The following is a 19767-nucleotide window of genomic DNA, read 5'->3' as shown; positions in this document are numbered from 1 at the left end:
TTAAGGTCTCTCAGGTAACAGTAACAAAATATTTTTGACTACATGGTATACTACTGAAATACAAGTTGCATCCGCATCTTGTTACTAATTACACACAACATTTGCAAATCAAAGTGCATGGACTTGGCCTTTTTGGGGTTCTAGGGGCTGAATGAAATCAATATTGCGCTCCGAAGGCAACAAGCAAACTGTTCAACATGATTGCTGTGAAGTAGTTTTCTATTCTCTAGCCGTTTTTATCTGTGGCTAAAGAAGCAGGCATGGATGTTTGCATTCACCTCACTCTACTTCCGCAGTAAGCTTCATATTCTGTTGTTGTTGCTTTTATCAGACAGAAGAATAGCTTCTACAGGTATCCAAAACATGCATTATCTTTAATGGCACTGGTGCTTTGTTTAGCTTATGCGATTACCTGATCGATAACATTAGAAGACAGACGGGCTTCATTTTCAAAAGTTTCTCCATGAATCCAAAACATGCATTATCTTTAATGGTACTGGTGCTTTGTGTAGCTTATGCGATTACCTGATCAATGAAGATGACATTAGAACTCAGACAGGCTTCATTCATGTATAAGCCCCCACATGACTTGACCTACAAACTAGAATGGTTCAATTTGCGGACTGCAACGCCCAGTAGCATGATCGAAGCGGAGCTAGTTGAATCATCTCAGAGGGTATCAGGTAGCACTGAGCTATCACAATTATTACCCAGATTTTTTGACCACCAAAACAAGATACAAAACTGCTGCCCTCATTTATCAAATTTCTGAGTTCACAACTGAGAAACTTATGCATTGAAAAATGTCAGACTTTTCCTCAGAATCCAGGGAACAGAAACTGTTTGACTGCATTAGATTTTGAACACATATTTTTAGAACATGTCACAATCCTGTCACAATAGCACAGTAAAACGTAGGCGCCGATAGGCATTCACCCTATGGCGCAAATTACAGCACAACCTAAGTTGTGTGAGAATATGTTTATGAGTTTTGACACGATACTAGCAGCAAGTTGTTTAGTCGTCACTACAAGCATAACACATACATGCGCAGTGTATATAACTGATGGATTTAGTCCAACAAGTTACTTGCACCATTCAAAGTTGTAGAAACCTTATCTTATTGACCAGATTAAGGGAGTGGTCATTATTTATTCCAGGGGGAATGGGCATTTATTGGAAATGTGAAATTTGTATGTGAGTAAGGAGGGATCCATTTTTTTTTGCCAGGAAAGAGTGAAAGAAGTGAAATTTTAAATGGAAAAATTTCATAAAATATTGGTGGGGTGGCAAAATTTTAAAAGTGGAGGGAATGTGAAATTTTTTGTCAAAAAACAAATTGAAATCCCCCATTCCTCTCCCCACTGGTATAAATAGTGACTGGTCCCTAATTTGAGATTACCCTCTGCACCTTGTGGTTAACTTTACCATAAAAACTATATAGCCCTATGGTAACCGGAATCCTAATTATATTGCTAAAACTATCATGTAATCTTAAACCTTATTACAAACCTAACCCTTACATTAAAACTCATGGGGGGAAACAAGGGTATATGTGAGGTATGGCATTTCATCAAAGATACTCACTACTAGTGTCTTTGATTTCATTATCTCATCAACTATGACAAATATAAGTATGAGTGTATGGTGAAAATTAAAATGTGTCTCTCCAAATTTGATCCTCCATGCATCCCAAAGCTGGTGTCTGAATTCAAATACCTCTAACAAGATTGACTTACAATGACTTGCAAATGTAAAGGTGGTTGGCCTGGTCTTGTCCCCACTTTACCCCAGCAATTGAGATTTGAGCATCTAAAGAAAGCTCATACAACCATGTAAACCCCAGTAATAGTTTAGGTATGAGAAACTTTTCCTGTGGACGGTATGAACTAAATTAAAAGTAGTAGCGTGCTCTTCCATGGTGGTAGGTATACCACTAGTATTGTTCTACAGGCCGATGCAGTGATGTGATGCAGTGTTTTACTTCTATAGGGATTTAAATCTTAAATTTCCTGATTTCAGGAAATTTAGCTTGGATCTTCCCTGTGCAAAGTATAGGGAAATACACATTTTCAGGAAATGTTAAAGCAGTTTCAGGAAATCATATCAGTGCTTGTTTTCATTCATGCTTCTAATATCTAAACCAAGGCTCCCGCTAAGGCACGTCCATGTGTCCAGGATGCGATTTTCTATTGTTGGAATGGACGCACTGTTCAGCAAGCTGCATCAATGCCCTACGTCCGTGTGGATGCAAGTGAATTTCAAAACACAATCAAGCTAGTTTTTAAGCTTACTCAATATACTTCCCATGAAATAAAATTTCTAAATCTCCATCATGCATAAATGCATAAATACTTTATCGTACAGTGTCAGCAAGTTTGCATTCACATAATTTCTTATAGAGAATAATATGTACATAAATCTTTAAAATCTCATCAGGAAAATGGAAGAAAATAGTCAAATATTTGCATCAAACTGGGTGCTGAGATATGATGCGATGCACTACCGGTGATCAGGAACCCTGTGAAATTGCATTGTCTGTTGCCTATAAGACATCAACATACGTACAGATGCCAAAAAAATTTGTGGGACTCGCATTTCACAACCAGGTTGTACAGTTGTGTGCTTTTGAAGGCTAGCAGGAGCCTAGCTCGTTCACGTAGCGGTTCCGTTGTCCCACTGGCCTACTACACATAGATTGCATGGCGATCGGAGTGTTATCATCAGAGCACCTCGGACTAGCAGGAGCCCTGATCCAAACTGCTGGAGCATTATATAACTCCAAACTTAAAGTTAAGCCTGATTCATACAAAAAAAGTTTGGATTCTCAGGCAAGAACTTTTTGCTGTGATAAGACATTCAACAAACTTTGTTATGTCTCATCTGCGGTAAAACCTATTTTGTGATAAGTTTGAATAATATTTTGCTTGTGATTAGCATATCTGATTTATTTCCTACTTGGTTGGCAACATTACCCTTATCAAAATGCATAGCAACACAAACTATGATACAAACAATTTATTAAATCAACCATATCGAATGATATGACCTTGATATTTATTCCATTGTGGATAGTGATGGGAGATTTTAATATACATGTATTTCTGTGAAGCCAGGTAGATAAATCGGACTTGTCACTGGTGGCAATGAGACCAGTAAAACATTTCCAGTATGCTCGGCCTCATTGCAGGTTAAATAAATGTTTTACCATATAGAAATTGGAGGTAGTTCAGAGGTGTGCTGCCCATTTTGCCATAACTATCACAGTACCAGCACTCCAGCAGTGTGGACAACATGCTCAAGCAGCTGAGCTAGCTATAGCTGAGCTAGCCCACTCTCCAACAACATTGAAACATCCACAAACTAGTCATGACATACAAAAGCCACCATGCTTGTTGACATGTCATCTTGCCATCTGGTTCCATTGATGTCACACAGTGATAGCGCTAGGCTGCATTTTGGGGTCCTGGGCTCACCAAAAGACAGTTCGGACCCCCTATTTTTTAATTTTCTGCAAGTTCTGGGGTCCCTGCAGACCCCCAGATTTTTTCAATCTAGCGTTACCACAGACATACTATTTATGCTGCATTTGTGCAACTCTCACTCACCAAACTCTACTACAGACCCCCTACTTCTTCATGTTCAGGGGTCCCTGTGGACTCTTTTTTTCTAGCGCTACCCCTGATGTCACGTGTATACAAGAAGCCGCAGCTTGAGATTGCCATCCCTCCAACCATCTTGGTGAATCAGTATACTTTCTTTCCTACCTTCAGGATGTGGAATTCAATTTTACCAGTTACATTGATCATTGCTCCCTTACAACATGTACTTGAGGCATTCATGAGAAGTTTATTTAGCCAACATCGATCTCTAAGCGCTCCTGGAGTTTATAACTCCACTGTACAGCAACTCTCATGTTGGTAAATTTCATCAATGGCAAGGTTGTTGACCCATTGCATTGATGGAATAGAGTTCATTATTCACTAATGTGAATCTTGAAGTATATCATTTAATGAAATTTGTACATAGTCAACCCAAGGGAAATTATAGTTACATTGCCTCCTTCACTAGTCATCGTGTGCTGAATGAGTATACAGCAGGCCAAAGAAAATTAACTTTGTGGTTCATTTGATGGGGGAGTTTTCTTCCTCTTCAATGTAAAATTAGCATTGTTAGTGGTTTTCAGTCTTTTCCAACTAACAATACTCAAGGAAATGGAGGAGGCCCATTTTTTATTTTTTTGCTTCTTTTTTTCCGAGGGATAAACCCCCTAATACCACAAAAATACTTGTGATTGTTCTCTAATAAGCTTATTTTATCTGTATAAAGTTGACCTATTTCCAAAGTGGTTGTATTGTAACACATTACTTCATTCAAATTGGATTCAATTAAAAAAGTAAAAATGATATGAAGGTAAAACTTGTCTCATTTGTTGGCAAATATTTGCCTTTAAAATAAGAAGCAAACCAACATCATACCTCTCCCCATTTAAATTTCTCATTGAATAATGTTGTACAAAAAAGTGAAAAAAGGTCACCCCATTATCCTATGCCTCAGTGACAGCACAGAGGTGATCACTTGCATATTTATAAATACATACAGTAAATATAGTCTAAGTTAACTGTTGAACATTAACAAATGTTGCAAGTATTTAAATTTCACAATTGCTGCTTAAATTGCCTGCCTTGTTGAATCAGATCATGTCACAAAGCTGTCAAACAAGGTAATGTGATTGTACAAACCACACAGACCATGCTCAAATTATGACAACTTTTCTTTTCTTGTTCTTTTCATTTCTTGTAGGTACAGTTTTCCTGAAGTCTTGCCAGGTGATTATGTCATCACTGCTTCACATCCAAAGTGGACATTTGACCAGGTAAGTACCGGCTTGAAGGTAGAACTAGTCCCGTTCGCAAATCACAATGCCTTCAAATAAATATCTTGGGTCGTCATACAGGTCCTGAATTGGTAGCCCAGCAACTTGTAAATGGCCACCGACTTCTGAGTTGTGAGCGGAAAACAAAAAATATTTTTGAATAAGATTTACAGAATATAGTACAGTTCATGCCTTTTTTGAAAAATTATTATGGGGCACGAGTTAGCATACATTAATTGTATACTATACAGGGTGTCACCATAAAATTTATTTGCTGTTGCAAAGCATTCCTTCATTTCAGAAATTCCACTTTATAAATTGTCCACAAATTTACTTTTCAAGATCTGGGCCCCACATAACACAGTTGTGTATTAGTCTGTGTATTTCATACAAGGGAATCCTGCCCCTGTAACACACCACAGAAGAAGGTTGTGAGAGACTGCACAGGGAAGGTGATGTTGGGTTGTATTTTATCACTGCTCATGTTAAATTTCACCCAACTCCTCCTACATCTGGACTCCCATCAAATGGTGAACATGCAGTCGAACATTGAACTCACTAGTGGCTATATAATAATCCATTAGTTGTCAAATTTATCAAAGACCATATATACTTGAAAGTAATTATTCCAATTAGCAGTTTGACATTCAATCTATAGTATGCGATTGTGAGTACTATATAATGGGAATTTATAAAGTGATTTCCTACATTGTATCATCAGACACACACAAACCAATGTTGTTTGTTTTGCATTGGGGATATGGGAATTGAAAACCAAGATGGCAGATGTGTTTGGCATTCATTACTAATATTATTACCACAATTACTTTGATTATAGGTGAATTAAAGGCATCTCCAGGGAAAGTTGCGACATTTAATGTTTGTGCAGCAGACACATGAAAAAACGCAAATTGACTCAACTTAATTGTGTATACTGGCATTATATACACAATACTCTAGTGACAAAATTAATTTGTCGTAATAATTCCCCTAGGGGCATTACATAGCGAGTTTTTAAAAGGTCGGCCACACAGTTTTTTGCTGAAGCAACACGGTTCTCAAGCAGGAACTTGGGGAGTCACCTTGTGTAATGTCTTGAGGATTCCGATCCCTAAGTTTGTCCCCAAATTTATCCCAAGGGATTGTGAAGTGCGAATGCCTATTTCTTAAGTGCTGAACTTAACCTATCCAGTACCACTTGATAGGTCACGGACAACTTGTGCTGGTAATACTAAAGCTGACGTCACCTGGCATCGTGAAATTCTAGGATTACATCCTTTGATGGAGTCATGTGAACATGCAGTCAGAAATTGACTTGGGATTTTCAAGTATGCCAATCCTCAAGGATGACTGTCTGAACACTGCTAATGTTCCAATCTGTACGCAACTGTACCCGTTAACACTACCAAAGTAAATTTTCTAATTGTTCAGAGTTCCTGGTACGCGATGGTGAACACCAGGGCCAGGGGTGATCATCGAGCACGTAGGAGAGGCAAAGTTAGCATACTTTCTGCTCGGACTCTGATACCCGTATGATGATCTAAAATACCACTGCTGGCTTTGCTTCTGCTATATTGGAGGGGTACCGTTGTCTCAGCTCACTGGTGGCTTTGGTTGTGTTATTCCAGGGGTGCTGCAATTTGTGAATGGGGCTAGTTCTTAGGCGAAATCTTCTCCCGTCCCAGTTAATTTTGGACTGAAACAAGCCAAAACAAAGGAGCACATCACAGATTTTGGCCAATTTGTTAATATGGACTGTCAGTACACATGGCCCTTTGACCATCGTGTAGTGATGACCTGTCGTGTACCGATGGTTTATGATGACAGGGGGGAATTATAGTCCCTGTCAAGAGAGTCTGTCACATCAGTATTGGACCAGCGACAGCATTATTATAAATGTGTGATTTTAAATTTAACTTATAACAATTGAACAACTGCTGATTAAAGTTGTCTCATCAATTTATCAAATTTGTTTCACTAAAACATAATAAAAAGAATTGTTTTGTTGACTTGAGTTTGCTTATATAATTTTTATAACCTCTCATGTAGATTGTAGAAGTATTCTTATATTAGTATTACTGACAAAATGTATGGTGCTTTAAATCTACTGGCAATCAAAGAAATGAGCTGGAAAAATGCAGGTCAACCCAATAATATTTGCAATATCTCTCATGTGTTGTGCTGGTTTCCTGCTATCTCTACTAGAAAAGTTCCTGTGGCGCCCAAAAACTGCCATCACACGACAAGAACTGTGCTGCCCTAAAATCTGACGGCAACAATAACTTAACAGAATTTAGTAATAATATTTTGTAAATGGGAACTTTGGTGCAAAGAATTGGGTCAGCCCATGCTGACAAGATTTTGCCTGCAATATTTTGATCCCTCTTTTTTTATTATTTCAATGGATACTTGATATATTCAAGATACTTGATATTTGAAACAATATCATAATGTGGGAGCATGATGAAGATGAATAAATGCTGAGAAGAATTGGGTCAACCCTTTCTGAAAAGATTTTGGCTGCAACATATGCTGTCACCATGATAAAATTTATGAAATTAAAAAATGATACCTTAATTACACCATAAACAATAGAAGAAAACAGCATTGAATTTGATTTGTATGTCGACTTTAAAAAGCTGGTGCCCACCATATAGTGAAACAACCCCGGGGGGTACTCAAGTTTGGTTTTGGTAGGGACGTGCCGCTGAGAATTTGAAAGTGGACCCATAAATATACCAATTTTTCAAGAAATTTGGACCCATTCATATACCAAAAGTCAAAATTTTCGGCCGAATTTAACCCAAACTGTCTTAGTTTTTACAAATTTTCCCAAAATTTTGGGAAAATTTTGGCTAGATTAAGGAAAAATTGGGCTATTTTCCCAAAAATTGAGAAAATTTTGAAAAAGGACCCATTCATATACCAAAATAGGCTTTGAAAAAGGGCCATTGATATACCAAAAGGCTGAAAATGCAAACCATATTTGCGGCACCCGCCCCCGTATGGTCATTTGTACTGAGTACCCCCCCCCCCCCGGGAAACAACCAACTTTTTTTCTGCCCATACATAATTTACTTAATGAGAGCATATTGATGTCACCTGTAGAAGGGAAAAAACAATCAAGGAAAAAATAGCTGGCACACTTTGATACGTGTTTCAACTCTTCATTGTGTGTGTGCCAGTCCTGTGACAAAACCATCGCATTTTGAGCCTGCATCCAGTGAAATGCACACTAATCATGTGATGTCACTGGTAACAAATATTTTGCTCACATTTCTAACTTCAAAATTTCAATGTTCCCTCCCCTAAATTCAACATCCCCTGTATAAATATTGACCAGTTCCCTCTCAGACTAGTACAGACATGGTCTGAATCGCCTTAGAATGGGTGTTGGACAATGCAAGGTATTGCTGAATACTTGCATGCCATGGGCTCAACAACCTTGATTGTGGTACAGTGCCACAGACTATGAAACATCTGCTGCAATGCCTGCTCTTGGAGGAGCACACCTCTCATTACAGGTTCAATGACGTGTCCATGCAGCAAGGTTTCCTATAGTGCTGTGAGTGTAAGGACACAAAAGAAGATGTTCCTTGTTGCGTGCTTGCTTGCCCTGACATGTACTTGTGAATTCTAGTGTGTTCCTTGCTGATAACACTTCTATGTATACTTACTAGTAACCTGCAGAGAATAATGACATAGTAATGATACTCAGGTTGTCTAGTCGGAAATCCTAAGGGCATTATAAAGTTGTTTTGCCAATACCTGGCCAACCAGACAAAAACACTCTACATCAGATTTTACTCTTACTCCCAGAAAATCACATTTAAAGAACAGGGTCAGGCCAGAATCACTCAATGTATGCAGCTTGGTACTAATATATGATGGGTCTGTTTCAAAGCTGTTCATGTCATTCAATCGGCCAATCAGAACTCCACTTCTGTGGTCACACAGTGTATGTACATGCTGAAGTGGCAAAACAAAAAGTACCAAACTTGTCTGAAATGTTGACACTTCTTTGGATCACCTGTGATCTTTACAAGCCAAGTTTCAAGCATTTGAATGGGCAACATTCTAATTAACAAAAATTACAAACTGGCCGATACAACAACAAAAATATTGCATCAAGCAGAACAAAAAGACAACACATCATAGACCAGTATTCTAAAGGCTGGTGAAATGATTCAGGGATAGTCAATAAGACTGTACTTCCCATACTTTTTTTTTTTCGTGTAACCCAAAATTCATAAGAAAAATATAGCACGACCCATAGCATGCACAAAAACTTAATGAAACATATCAGCGGAATACCTGGCAAAATTTCCAAAGGGGCACAATTGCCCCAAATGATTTTACTGTAACAAATGCGTGCAAAGTGCACACAAATGAGGCATTTTGGTGCTAAGGGGCTATTTCATTATAAATGACACGTTCACAAAAATGGCTTTTATCATATCTGGTTGATATAATTAGGGTGATAATGCAGTGTTATTAACTTAATTCTAAGTATGCCACAAACTACAAGCTACATGAGCATTTTTACAGAATTCTGTCTATTTTTTTTATAAAAAATTGCCAAAAGGTACATTTTTAACCCAATTTTGGAGTCCCATTTCATTTTGCCCATGTATTCTGAATTAATTCTTTGAAAAATTAGGTACATTCTATGGCAATGTGCTTGTTGCAATGAAAATATGATATGTGTGGAACATCATGCAAGTTGAATGGTGAAAATTGGTGCAAAATGTTAAAATTCAGAGATTCTTGCAAAATTGGCATTTTATGTTAAATAAAAAATGAGTGTCCTCTCCAATTCATGCCTCCATTTTTGTTAACATTAAAGAGGAAATATAAACCCTTACCCTACCTGTATAATCTGTGTTATATTACCAATTGATGGGACAGGGCACTGATTGAGGAATTCATTTATTTTACATACAGTAGACCACTTGTTCTTGATACCACAGTTCCGCGCTAAAAATTTGTCCTCCAGAACTGAAGTTAATTACTAATTGTTGAAATAAGAAGGATTATATCATAGAATGTGAAATTTGTAGAGGAAGAGTGGTCTTCCTTCTACCAAGGTGGCACATGATTTGGTATTTGTTGCATTTTGCAAGCCTGTATCCACGATTCTGTTTGCAATTTAACAAATGTCCTCTCCAGCACAATTATGTCATTTCCATGAATTGGTAAACAAACTAAAAATAAAAATTTCAAAGAGCCAAACCCACAAGAAATTTTTGCATTTTATTGCAAATTATGCTTACAAACCACTTTAGTGTTCAAATTCTTGTCCAGTTGTTGAGAACACATATGATATTATTCTGCATTGAACTTCGGTTATCTAAAAATTGCAATATTCCTAATTTAACCAGAATATTAACCCTGTTTGTAGTGGATTTTAAATGCTGGGGATCTTTTATGCAATAATATTGATGCAATAATATTGATGCAGCTATTTCTAAAGTTAAAGTATGCTTTATTATGTGTTAAAAAATGTGTCCTATCCAGAACAAATGACACAGGAGGGTCTTTTATTTTAGGTTTTCCATGACTAGTACAACAGATTGACGCAGAATACTCACTTATGCATCAGTGTAGCTATTGGGCAGGACAAAATGACTATTTCATGAATTTTTCATGTGAAGATAAAGTTTATCCTTAAAATATGTAGTAATTTTGCACCATTTATCTGGATTAGTATCAATTTACTAATTGTTTTATATTGAAACTGGCATATGTAAGACACTGAAGTGTAAAGGAACATACAACAATTATTACAGACTAAATATGAATAAGTATGAACCCAATGTTGGTTACATATACTCTTTCAAAGTTGTGTATTAAATTGTTTAAAAAAATGTCCCTCCAGACGGCAGCTATGTTTTTTACACAGCAAAAATTCAATTTAATTTTTTAATGGTTCCTGAGGGTTTGACGCCTAATATTTTGAGAATTATTGACACACCATCTGAACTTTGAAATGATAATGAATTTGCATGAAATAAATGAGTTTGAATTTTGACCCCTTTTGGGACTCAATGTTGTCATTTATAATGAAATAGCCCTAAAATGGGTCAAAATATTGCCAATATGATCATGCCCTTCACTTTAATACACAGTGATGTATTTTTTTCCCCAGTCAAGTCCCGCAACCCCTTTTAGAAGAGGTCAGGATCCCCCAAAATGGTTGCGACCCAAAGTTTGGGAACCGCTGCACAACTTTGAGAAACTGAGTGATGTACGCTAGACATGAAGAAAACTTCTGTGGATAGCTTCAGCATTTCAGAAACTATTGTTGTTTTCTCTAGCTAGATTTAATTAAGTGCCCAGTACAAATGTACTTTTATGAATGTGTTTTTCTGCCTAGAGTATTTTGACTCAAAACATTGCAATATTGACCTTGAAAAGTCTGTTTGGGCCTCAGTTAAGTTACACAGGCAAATGTTGCAAATATGTGAGAAATAGGGTATTCTAGTTGATATACATATACCCCTTATAGAAGACATGACCTTAAACAGGAAATCCCACCAGGGCAGTTCTTCTGGGGTGAATCAAACCTGCTTGGTTATCAAATTAATCAGTGACAAGGTTATCTCTGAATTTGACCGGTGCTAATGGATGCAATAACATTAAAACATCAATTAGCATATGTCAAATACAGAAATAACCTTGTCACTGATTAATTTGATAACCAGGCAGGTTTGGTTTACCCCAGAAAAACTGCTCTGATGGGGCATTCTCATTAATCTTACACACAGGGGTGTCAGAAGGGTGTCAATTTCAAATGGAGTCACCCTTTCAGGTAACCCCATTCGAAACTCTCACTTCCTGCTTGGGAGATTAAGGTCATGTCTTTCATATGGGGTGTGTGAATTTCAACCAGAGTATCCCAATGCAGCATCCAATAAAGGTATGATAAAATTGAAATGCAGTGTAAATAGATACAGTATGAAATAAAATGAAATCGTAACAAAAAACTATATAAAGCTAAATTAACCAAACTAAAATGTATTAATAATGATTGAATGTCATCATTGACCTAAATCTTGAATGTTGTTGTTAAGTAGAGTTTCATGCCGATGATTGCATTTCGATTTGATGTGTAATTTTAAGAGCTCTATGATCTTGCCCATCAATGATCGTGACTTAATACATTTCAGATAAGACTGTAATATTTTGTGAAGTAAAGAAAAATAAAAGAATGTTATTTTAGGAAAAAGCTTTATTTTCACAAGAAAAGTGGGAATGAAAAAGGATGAAGTTGCCAATTGAAAACTATTTGCTATTTAGTGATGGGTTGGGATTGATTTAATTCCAAAACCTATTCAACCTTAATTTTCTATGGAGGGAGGGTGAGTTGGGTGTTTAAAAATGTGCTAATTCCATTTGAAATTCTTTCTCCTCCTGTGGAAAATATCTTCCACAAGGGTAGTGGGGATTGTAAATAGAAATTGCCCAATGATACAAAATGTCAAACTTTCTCGGGTGGGATATATGTCATAGTGTCGCTAAGGAAAGCAAATTTACACCCTTTTAGTCACAATTTGTGATTTTGGTGCCCTTTCGAACAGACCCCTTTTTACTTGTTATTACTACTCCTACATATGTATATTTTGTGCACAAGCATGGACACAAAACTGAGAGACCCCCTTCCTGAGAGAATAGTCTGTGCTCATGTTACCAGGTTACAATGTACCTAGTTATTAGAATCAGCCATTCCAGTTGAATTCCATACATCCCCTATGGAAGACATGGTCTCAATCTTCCACACAGGGAGTATGAATTTCAAATGGGTTATCTGAATGGGTGACTCCATTTGCAATCTACACCCCCTGTGTTGGAGATTAAGGTTGTGTCTTCCATAGGGGTTTTATGGATTTCAACTAGAATAGCCCAGTACATAGTACAAATGCGCTGATGGGTTGGATGAGGCTGCAATGTGTTTGCTGAATAAAATATCGCTCTATAATCCCATGAGGGTTCTTGCAAATTGTTTTTAAAAGCTGCACTGATATTATTTTATTTTGATAGCTAAAGAGCTCAAGACAGTACTCTGTCTGCATTCCAAATGTCCATTAAATAGAGATTTAGCCAAAGTGAGATAAAGTTTTCAAGATTTTAGGATCTACCCTTCACAATTCTAGAAATACAAAATTTTGAAAATATTTTTCAAAGGGCAGAAAATGTCTAAATGGAAGGTCCAAAATCTTCTTGGCCCAATTTTTGAAAACCATGAAAGAAAGAATTCTAGATCAACACTTTGCAAAACATGTAGGTTTTTGTGTGTCTGTATCGGCATTCTAACTGTGGAGATTCTCGTATTTCATTATACACATACCAACCATAGAGGGTCTATGTACCAACTATGGAGTCCGATTGCAATCGTGGATCTCCATGGTTGCGACAGCTTTAAAAATTGTGTCTTTGACCTATGTAGAGTGTACAACACCTTCCATTTTGTGATACGAAGAACTCCACAGTAAGTCGATTATGTACATGTATGACACTCCACGGTTAGGACATGGGTGCGTGAAACGTGATGGTGGAAACACACTTGAGGGTGATACAAGGAGGTCTGCATATGTGAGTTTTCCTCTTCATATGAATTCTCGACACTTGAGCCTGAAAGTATTTGCTGTAACCTTTGCTTTATATTGGCAGTGCTAGAAAAACTGTTAATTTCTTATACCAGAATTTCCCTCTAAACACCAACATAAAGTCCCCACTTTTTCGAGCCATGCTTATTGGAACCAACGGAAAGTATAATTTGAGTGTCCATTGTCCAATTATTTCTTTTTCCAATACATTATTAGGCCTATATGTTATCCCTACTTTCCTCCAAATGTGTTTGGTTTGAATGACAGCATTTTGCTTGTTTTGGTCAGTCTGTGTGTTATTTACGATGATAATGTGATATAATGGAAGAGGTTGTAAGTTACAGCAAATAATTACTCTCTATGACAGTTTTATAAATATATTGTACTTGTGTCATGGTTTATGCAGTATGAGTTTCAATTAGTTTGATTAGATCTGACAATTTTGTTATGTTTTCATTTGTTTCAGCCTGACGTCGTGCTGGTGGTATCGCATGATAGCGGTGGTGAGAGCGCCCCCATTATTGTATCAGGCTATGATGTGCAGGGACAGGTGCTTAGCGAAGGAGAACCAATAAAAGATGTGTATTTCATTCTTTTCTCACAGACAATTACACAGAAGGTTTGTATGCTTAGTATATTGTAGTTACATTGTGTGACATTCGAGTCAGTAGGCATTTGAGTTAACTTTTATCAAGTCATGTCTACAAATCATTTTCAACAACTAAGTGCCAACTTCAAAAATTGATTTTAAAATGGCTAAACATTGACAGTTGTCTGCTTAAGCTTCAAAAATTGCCACAAAGTCACAAAATCATGTTGACCATTTTAAAGTCAATTGAGGAGAGTTAAAAGTTGCCCAATTGGGCTACAATATCATTGGTTTGGCAACACTTGCATGTCAATGACCAGTGGAATGTAGACATGTGACTGAGAACATTATATCCTTTGAATCACTAAGGAATTGCTAGATATTTGTACAGGATAATAGGGTAATTTAAGTAATGACTATTATTCATACATGTACCTAACCTGCCATGTCCCTACTTACATGTATGAGCACAAAATAGGGAGGCTCTGTTTCTGAAAGTCCTTAGTTGTGTGAACTTCAATCTAAAGAGGAAGTTCCATTAGAGCAGTTCTTCTGGGGTGATCCAAACCTTGGTTATCAAATTAATCAGTATCAAGGTTATCTTTGAATTTGACATGTGCTAATTGATGTTTTAATATCATTGAATCAATTAGCACCTGTCAAATTCAGAGATAACCTTGTCACTGATTAATTTGATAACCAGGCAGGTTTGATACACCCCTGAAGAACTGCTGTGGAGGGGCTTCCTCTTTAAGAAGAACAGAATATGTCATATTTTGTGATAAACATTGGCATATGCATTTTTATCAATTTTAATCTAATTTGGGCCTATCGAGTCTTCCTTTCATGTGGCTCAAAGCGCTGATGTACACATGCAGTCCCATGCACATAAAATCAAAGACTCCACATGTGCATGTGACACAGCTACCTCAACGCGTTGATGTCACTTACTAAAACAATAATAGTGCACTGCTAAATTGTCTCCCCATACCGGTACAGAATCTCTGGAAGCTGATCCTGGTTGTAAAGGATTATTGTCAGGGTTGGCGTTTTAATGCGTCATTGCGTCCTGGACGCAAAATTTTGAAAACGGGTAAATTTGGACGCACTGAATTTGAAAATCCAAGGAGGTTAGGGGGTCCAAAAAATCTCAACTGGACGCATCCAAATCGCAGCCTGATTTGCTGTGTAGAAATAAAAATCCTCCCCATTTAACAATGTTAACTATTTATTCACATAAAGGTGTCATTAATGTTCAAAATCGGCCACAAAAAGTCATTGTTTTTCGGAAAATCCAAGGCTGGGCGCCACAATTTTCAGTTCTCATCGCTTGCGGTCATTATTTTAGCGTTCCAAAACTTTCGAAAGTCCGGCATTCTAGGCTCCAAATTGCATAATATGCACATCATTTTCCAAACAACTGTACCCCTAAAATGGTGAATTATAGACTAATTTACTTCAATAATTAATATATCACACAGTAATACTGATTTGTGAAGTAGAATTTACAGTAACTGCAGCCGTTTTGGCCGTATCGCGAACCCGGATCGCGAACTTTATGAAATCGAGTCCACCATCTTGGATTTTATGTAAATAACAATGACGTCATTGGTAAATAAAAATATACTGCCCTCTATAGGCAGTATAGGCAGCAGGCGGTAGACATGGAATATATAGATAATATAAAATGAAATAATTAAATTAAATTAAATTAAATTAAATTAAATTAAATTAAATTAAATTAAATTAAATTAAATTAAATTAAATTAAAATTAACTTTTTGGTATTTTTCTTTTTTTTTTTCAATTTTTAAAGATTTTGGAGTTTTGGACCCTTTGTTTTTAGGTTTGGACGCCCTGTTTTCAGACTAAAGGGGGGTTTAAGGGGTCCAAATAATTTCCACTGGACCCCCTATTTTAACCAGGCACCGCTAACCCTGATTATTGTGCTTTGTGTATAGTTAAAGACTCTGTGAAACGGACTCATGAAATGAAGTATGCCCTGTGAATATGCTCCTTACTTTGCAATGTTGATGGCTGTATTGCTTTTATCATATCATATCAATTATGAATGCATCCGATGTGTATTTAGTTTATATCCTCTTATTACAAATTTGACAATGATCCCATCAATACTTTTCCCCATCAGTTGAGTGCAGTAACAATACTAAGATATATCTGTAGAGAAATAGAAATAGCTGCCACATGTATTATATTGAATTGAAACCAAAGGATTAAAACCCAATGCTTATTCAGTTGATGTGCTGAACCTACACAATTTGATTGGATTTCTGATAACCATTATCACGCTATACTGGATTCTGATAGAAGATAGCACATGTGCTGCCACAAAATGGCAGTACTCTTGTTGATCCTCAATAATCATGCGATAATGTGTTCACGTAAACATGTGCAGGAACTAAGAATGTGTGGATACTTCTCAAAATATTAGCCAGTCCATCCATTACGATACGATTTAGATAAGCAAAAGACAAAATCCCTATCTCATATTCTCTAAGCATGTTTACTCAGAGTGACTGTTGAAACAAGCAAAGAAACAAAGAAACTAACCAAGTTGTAGTTCAGTTGGTGAGGTGCTGGTCTCTTATTGTCAAGTTAGCTCAATAAGGTGTTCGACTATGGTGCGAGAGGTTGCAGGTTCAAGCGCCGGTGGTGGTTAGTACTCTCTCTTGTAAAATTGAGCTAGCTTGAAATCCCCCTGGACAAGGAACTTACTGCTAATTGTAACCCGTATGAAACTCCGGGAGCTGATCCTGGCTGCGATGGCCAATTGTGGAATGTGTAGGGTGTGCGTTTCTAACCGGCAAGTCCCTGTGTTGTTTTATGGTTTAGGGAATGATGTGGGCCATAGTGGTCAGCGACAACCTGTAAAGTGTGCTGAGGTTTGTGTATCAATGTCTAGAGGTTGTGCCTGCACTATAAATCACTGTGCTTTTTTTAAAATGTTTTGCGTATACAGTCAACAAAGTCCATAAGTTCACCCAGAAATGTAATTCCCAATCAATGAGTTGTGACTCGGTGTTGCATAACATGCTCCAATCCAACCAGACCAAAGTCTGTTCAAATATTTTTGAGAAGTAGGTAAATATAAGTATCAAAAAACTAGAAAAATGTAAGAAAGTGGACATATAGAAAGTTCAACAAAGATCAAGAGCAAATTTCATCAACAAAGAATTTTGTTGACACAAGGGGGAGCCATTGCACTTACCAATGAATACACCATCGTTTTGCGCATGAAGTCATTTTTGTCATCAGATGCGAGGTGTACGTATCTCATACGATATTATCTCGTTAAATTTTTAGTATGTTGTCCTTTGCATACTTGATGCACCAATTAGTTGGGCTATTCCATTTGAAATTCATACACCCCTATGAAAGACATGACCTTGATCCACCCCAATGGGTAACTCCATTTGAAATCGACACCCTCTGTCTTCCATAGGGGTTGTATGGATTTCAACTAGAATAGCCCATTTAGCCATTCACATATGATTTATATCCTGCTGAGTATAATTGATTGATACATTATGTGTTGAAATATGACACTATCGGATGCAGAGTGGCATTTTTATGGGCATACAGCATTGATGATCCAAATTGAAAACGACACTGGATAGATCACTTAATGACTCTGAAACAGCAAAAAGCATGTTAACTCATAATGACATTCTTCTTAAATATTCACACTCCTTTCCCAATATGCCCATCTGCCGTACTACATGTTCATATAAGATATTTAGACTTGTTCAACATCATACATGATTTATATCGTCGTAAAAGCATCTGAAAACAAGCTTGCCCCTTTAAACAGTTCATTTGTCTCAATTTGAGATGTTGGCAAATATAACTGGTCAAATATATAGAACATAATATGAAAATCTATGCAACTACTTTTGATCATATTCCAAGCATTTCCCAGGGAATTTTAAAGTAGGATGTGAATTTAAAGCCAGCATTATTATCAGGCTCATGTTGGTGGCTTTGTCTATAAAAGTTCGAAAATGGTGTTAATCACAACTTGCATCGGAAGTCTTCATATCTTATGCATGATTCATGAAGGTAGTAGAGCACAGGTGTATGCAGATAGGGACACAGCCTATAACCTTTATCAACTTCATGTAGTTGGGAGACTAGGCACAGAGCCAGGGGAGATTTTGAAGGTTTTCTGTCCAGTTAGGCTTCATTTGATTTCAACTGGAGGTATGTGTTATAGACAGCGGCAGGCCTTGAATTTCAATTTGTTGGGGCACCCATTTTCAAGACCACTGATCAAAGACAAAGAAGGGCACAGGCCAATGAGTGATGAAGAATGCCTTGATCAGTTGACAAAGATCTGGGGCACCAGGGCCAAAACTGAAAATGGGCAGGCAATGGCCTTGGTGGCCTCCCTGAAATTTGAGCCCTGGTCAGCAGCATAGATGACTCTGACATCACTGTCAATCAAACTCTCTACTCTATACCCCATACTTGGTGATGAATAGCACATAAATCAGGAGGAGTTCACCAAATCACCTTGTCTCTTCACAGAATATGGCAGACAATGTTGGTACTTTTGCAAGTCAAAAAGCAACTTTGCAAGACATTCTTGACAAGGGGCATTCAGGAAAGAAAGTTTTCTATGACTACAACTTTTGAGACGGATTATATGTTTTAAACTGCATAACTAATCATAGATTGGCTGCTTCTACTGCATTCTGAAATTTCAATCATTTCAGCAAATCATAATAACAAGCATGATTAAATTTATCTGTGCTGCTGGCTATAGATATTATGCATGGGTTTGTGAGGTGTGTCATTGGAAATGACAGTTGGGCTCTAAGTGGCATTGGTGCTTGCATGATCTCAAATTAAGCATGCTTATCTGTCAGTTCATCTGTCACTCCAATAGGCTTCTAAATGATGCAGTGTACAAAAAACTCATACTACACATCTTCAGGTCAACTTTTGCACTATCTATATTGTAATACGCATCGTCTGTATGTCTGTCTGGTCGCCTATTTTCTCGGAACTGACAGGTCGCAGAACTATCAAACTTGGTGTGTAGGTGCGACTTGGTCCGAGCCAGACCAAGTTTGCATTTGTTAATGGATTAATTACCCCATCTTCTCTTACTTCCCATGACCAGTCTCTCTTATTAACACCAGGTAACTAAGGTATACGCTTGGTGGGTGGATGTAACTAAATGAATGACCACCGAAGCAAGACCAAAAAAATGTCATGGTCATTTTGGAGTCATCTGGGGTCAAATCACCATAGATTGTCGCAGGTTCTTGAAATTTGGTGGGAACGACCAACAATGCGAGCCCAAAAATGTCAAGGTCATTTTAGGCTCATTCGGAGTTCATGAAATTTGGTGGGAACAACCACCGATGCGAGACCAAAAATGCCAAGGTCATTTTGAGGTCATTCAGGGCCATCTGGGGTCAAATCGCCAAAGATTGTCCCAGTTTGGTGGGAACAACCACTGGAGCGAGATTCTAATTTAAACTACCTGAAAACTTCCACAAACCACCCAAAACCAAGAATTCTTCTGTTTTTACAAACCGTGAAAGACCGGTGACCGCCTAGTACTTATTAAATGGAAGTTATTGGACTCTGCCATCAGATATGAGAAAATTCTAACTCCTAGTGATCCTGATTGGTGCATAAGGAGGTCATATGACACAGCAGTGAAGT

The 19767-nt window shown here is 37.4% G+C and overlaps 1 protein-coding gene across 1 annotated transcript in view; it reads left to right on the top strand.

Moving 5' to 3' along the window:
• The window catches only part of LOC140169405 (BOS complex subunit NOMO1-like), a 124803-nt gene that overhangs the window by 44652 nt on the left and 60384 nt on the right, over positions 1-19767 (top strand). Inside the window, 3 exon segments of the mRNA XM_072192664.1 lie at positions 4804-4826; positions 4829-4876; positions 13949-14101. Coding sequence (XP_072048765.1) covers positions 4804-4826; positions 4829-4876; positions 13949-14101 — 224 coding nt within the window.

This window comes from Amphiura filiformis, chromosome 14 (assembly GCF_039555335.1).
Source record: "Amphiura filiformis chromosome 14, Afil_fr2py, whole genome shotgun sequence".
NCBI lineage: Eukaryota > Metazoa > Echinodermata > Ophiuroidea > Amphilepidida > Amphiuridae > Amphiura > Amphiura filiformis.
Note: the sequence above shows the minus strand (reverse complement) of the source record. Positions and strands in the feature narration are given on the sequence as shown.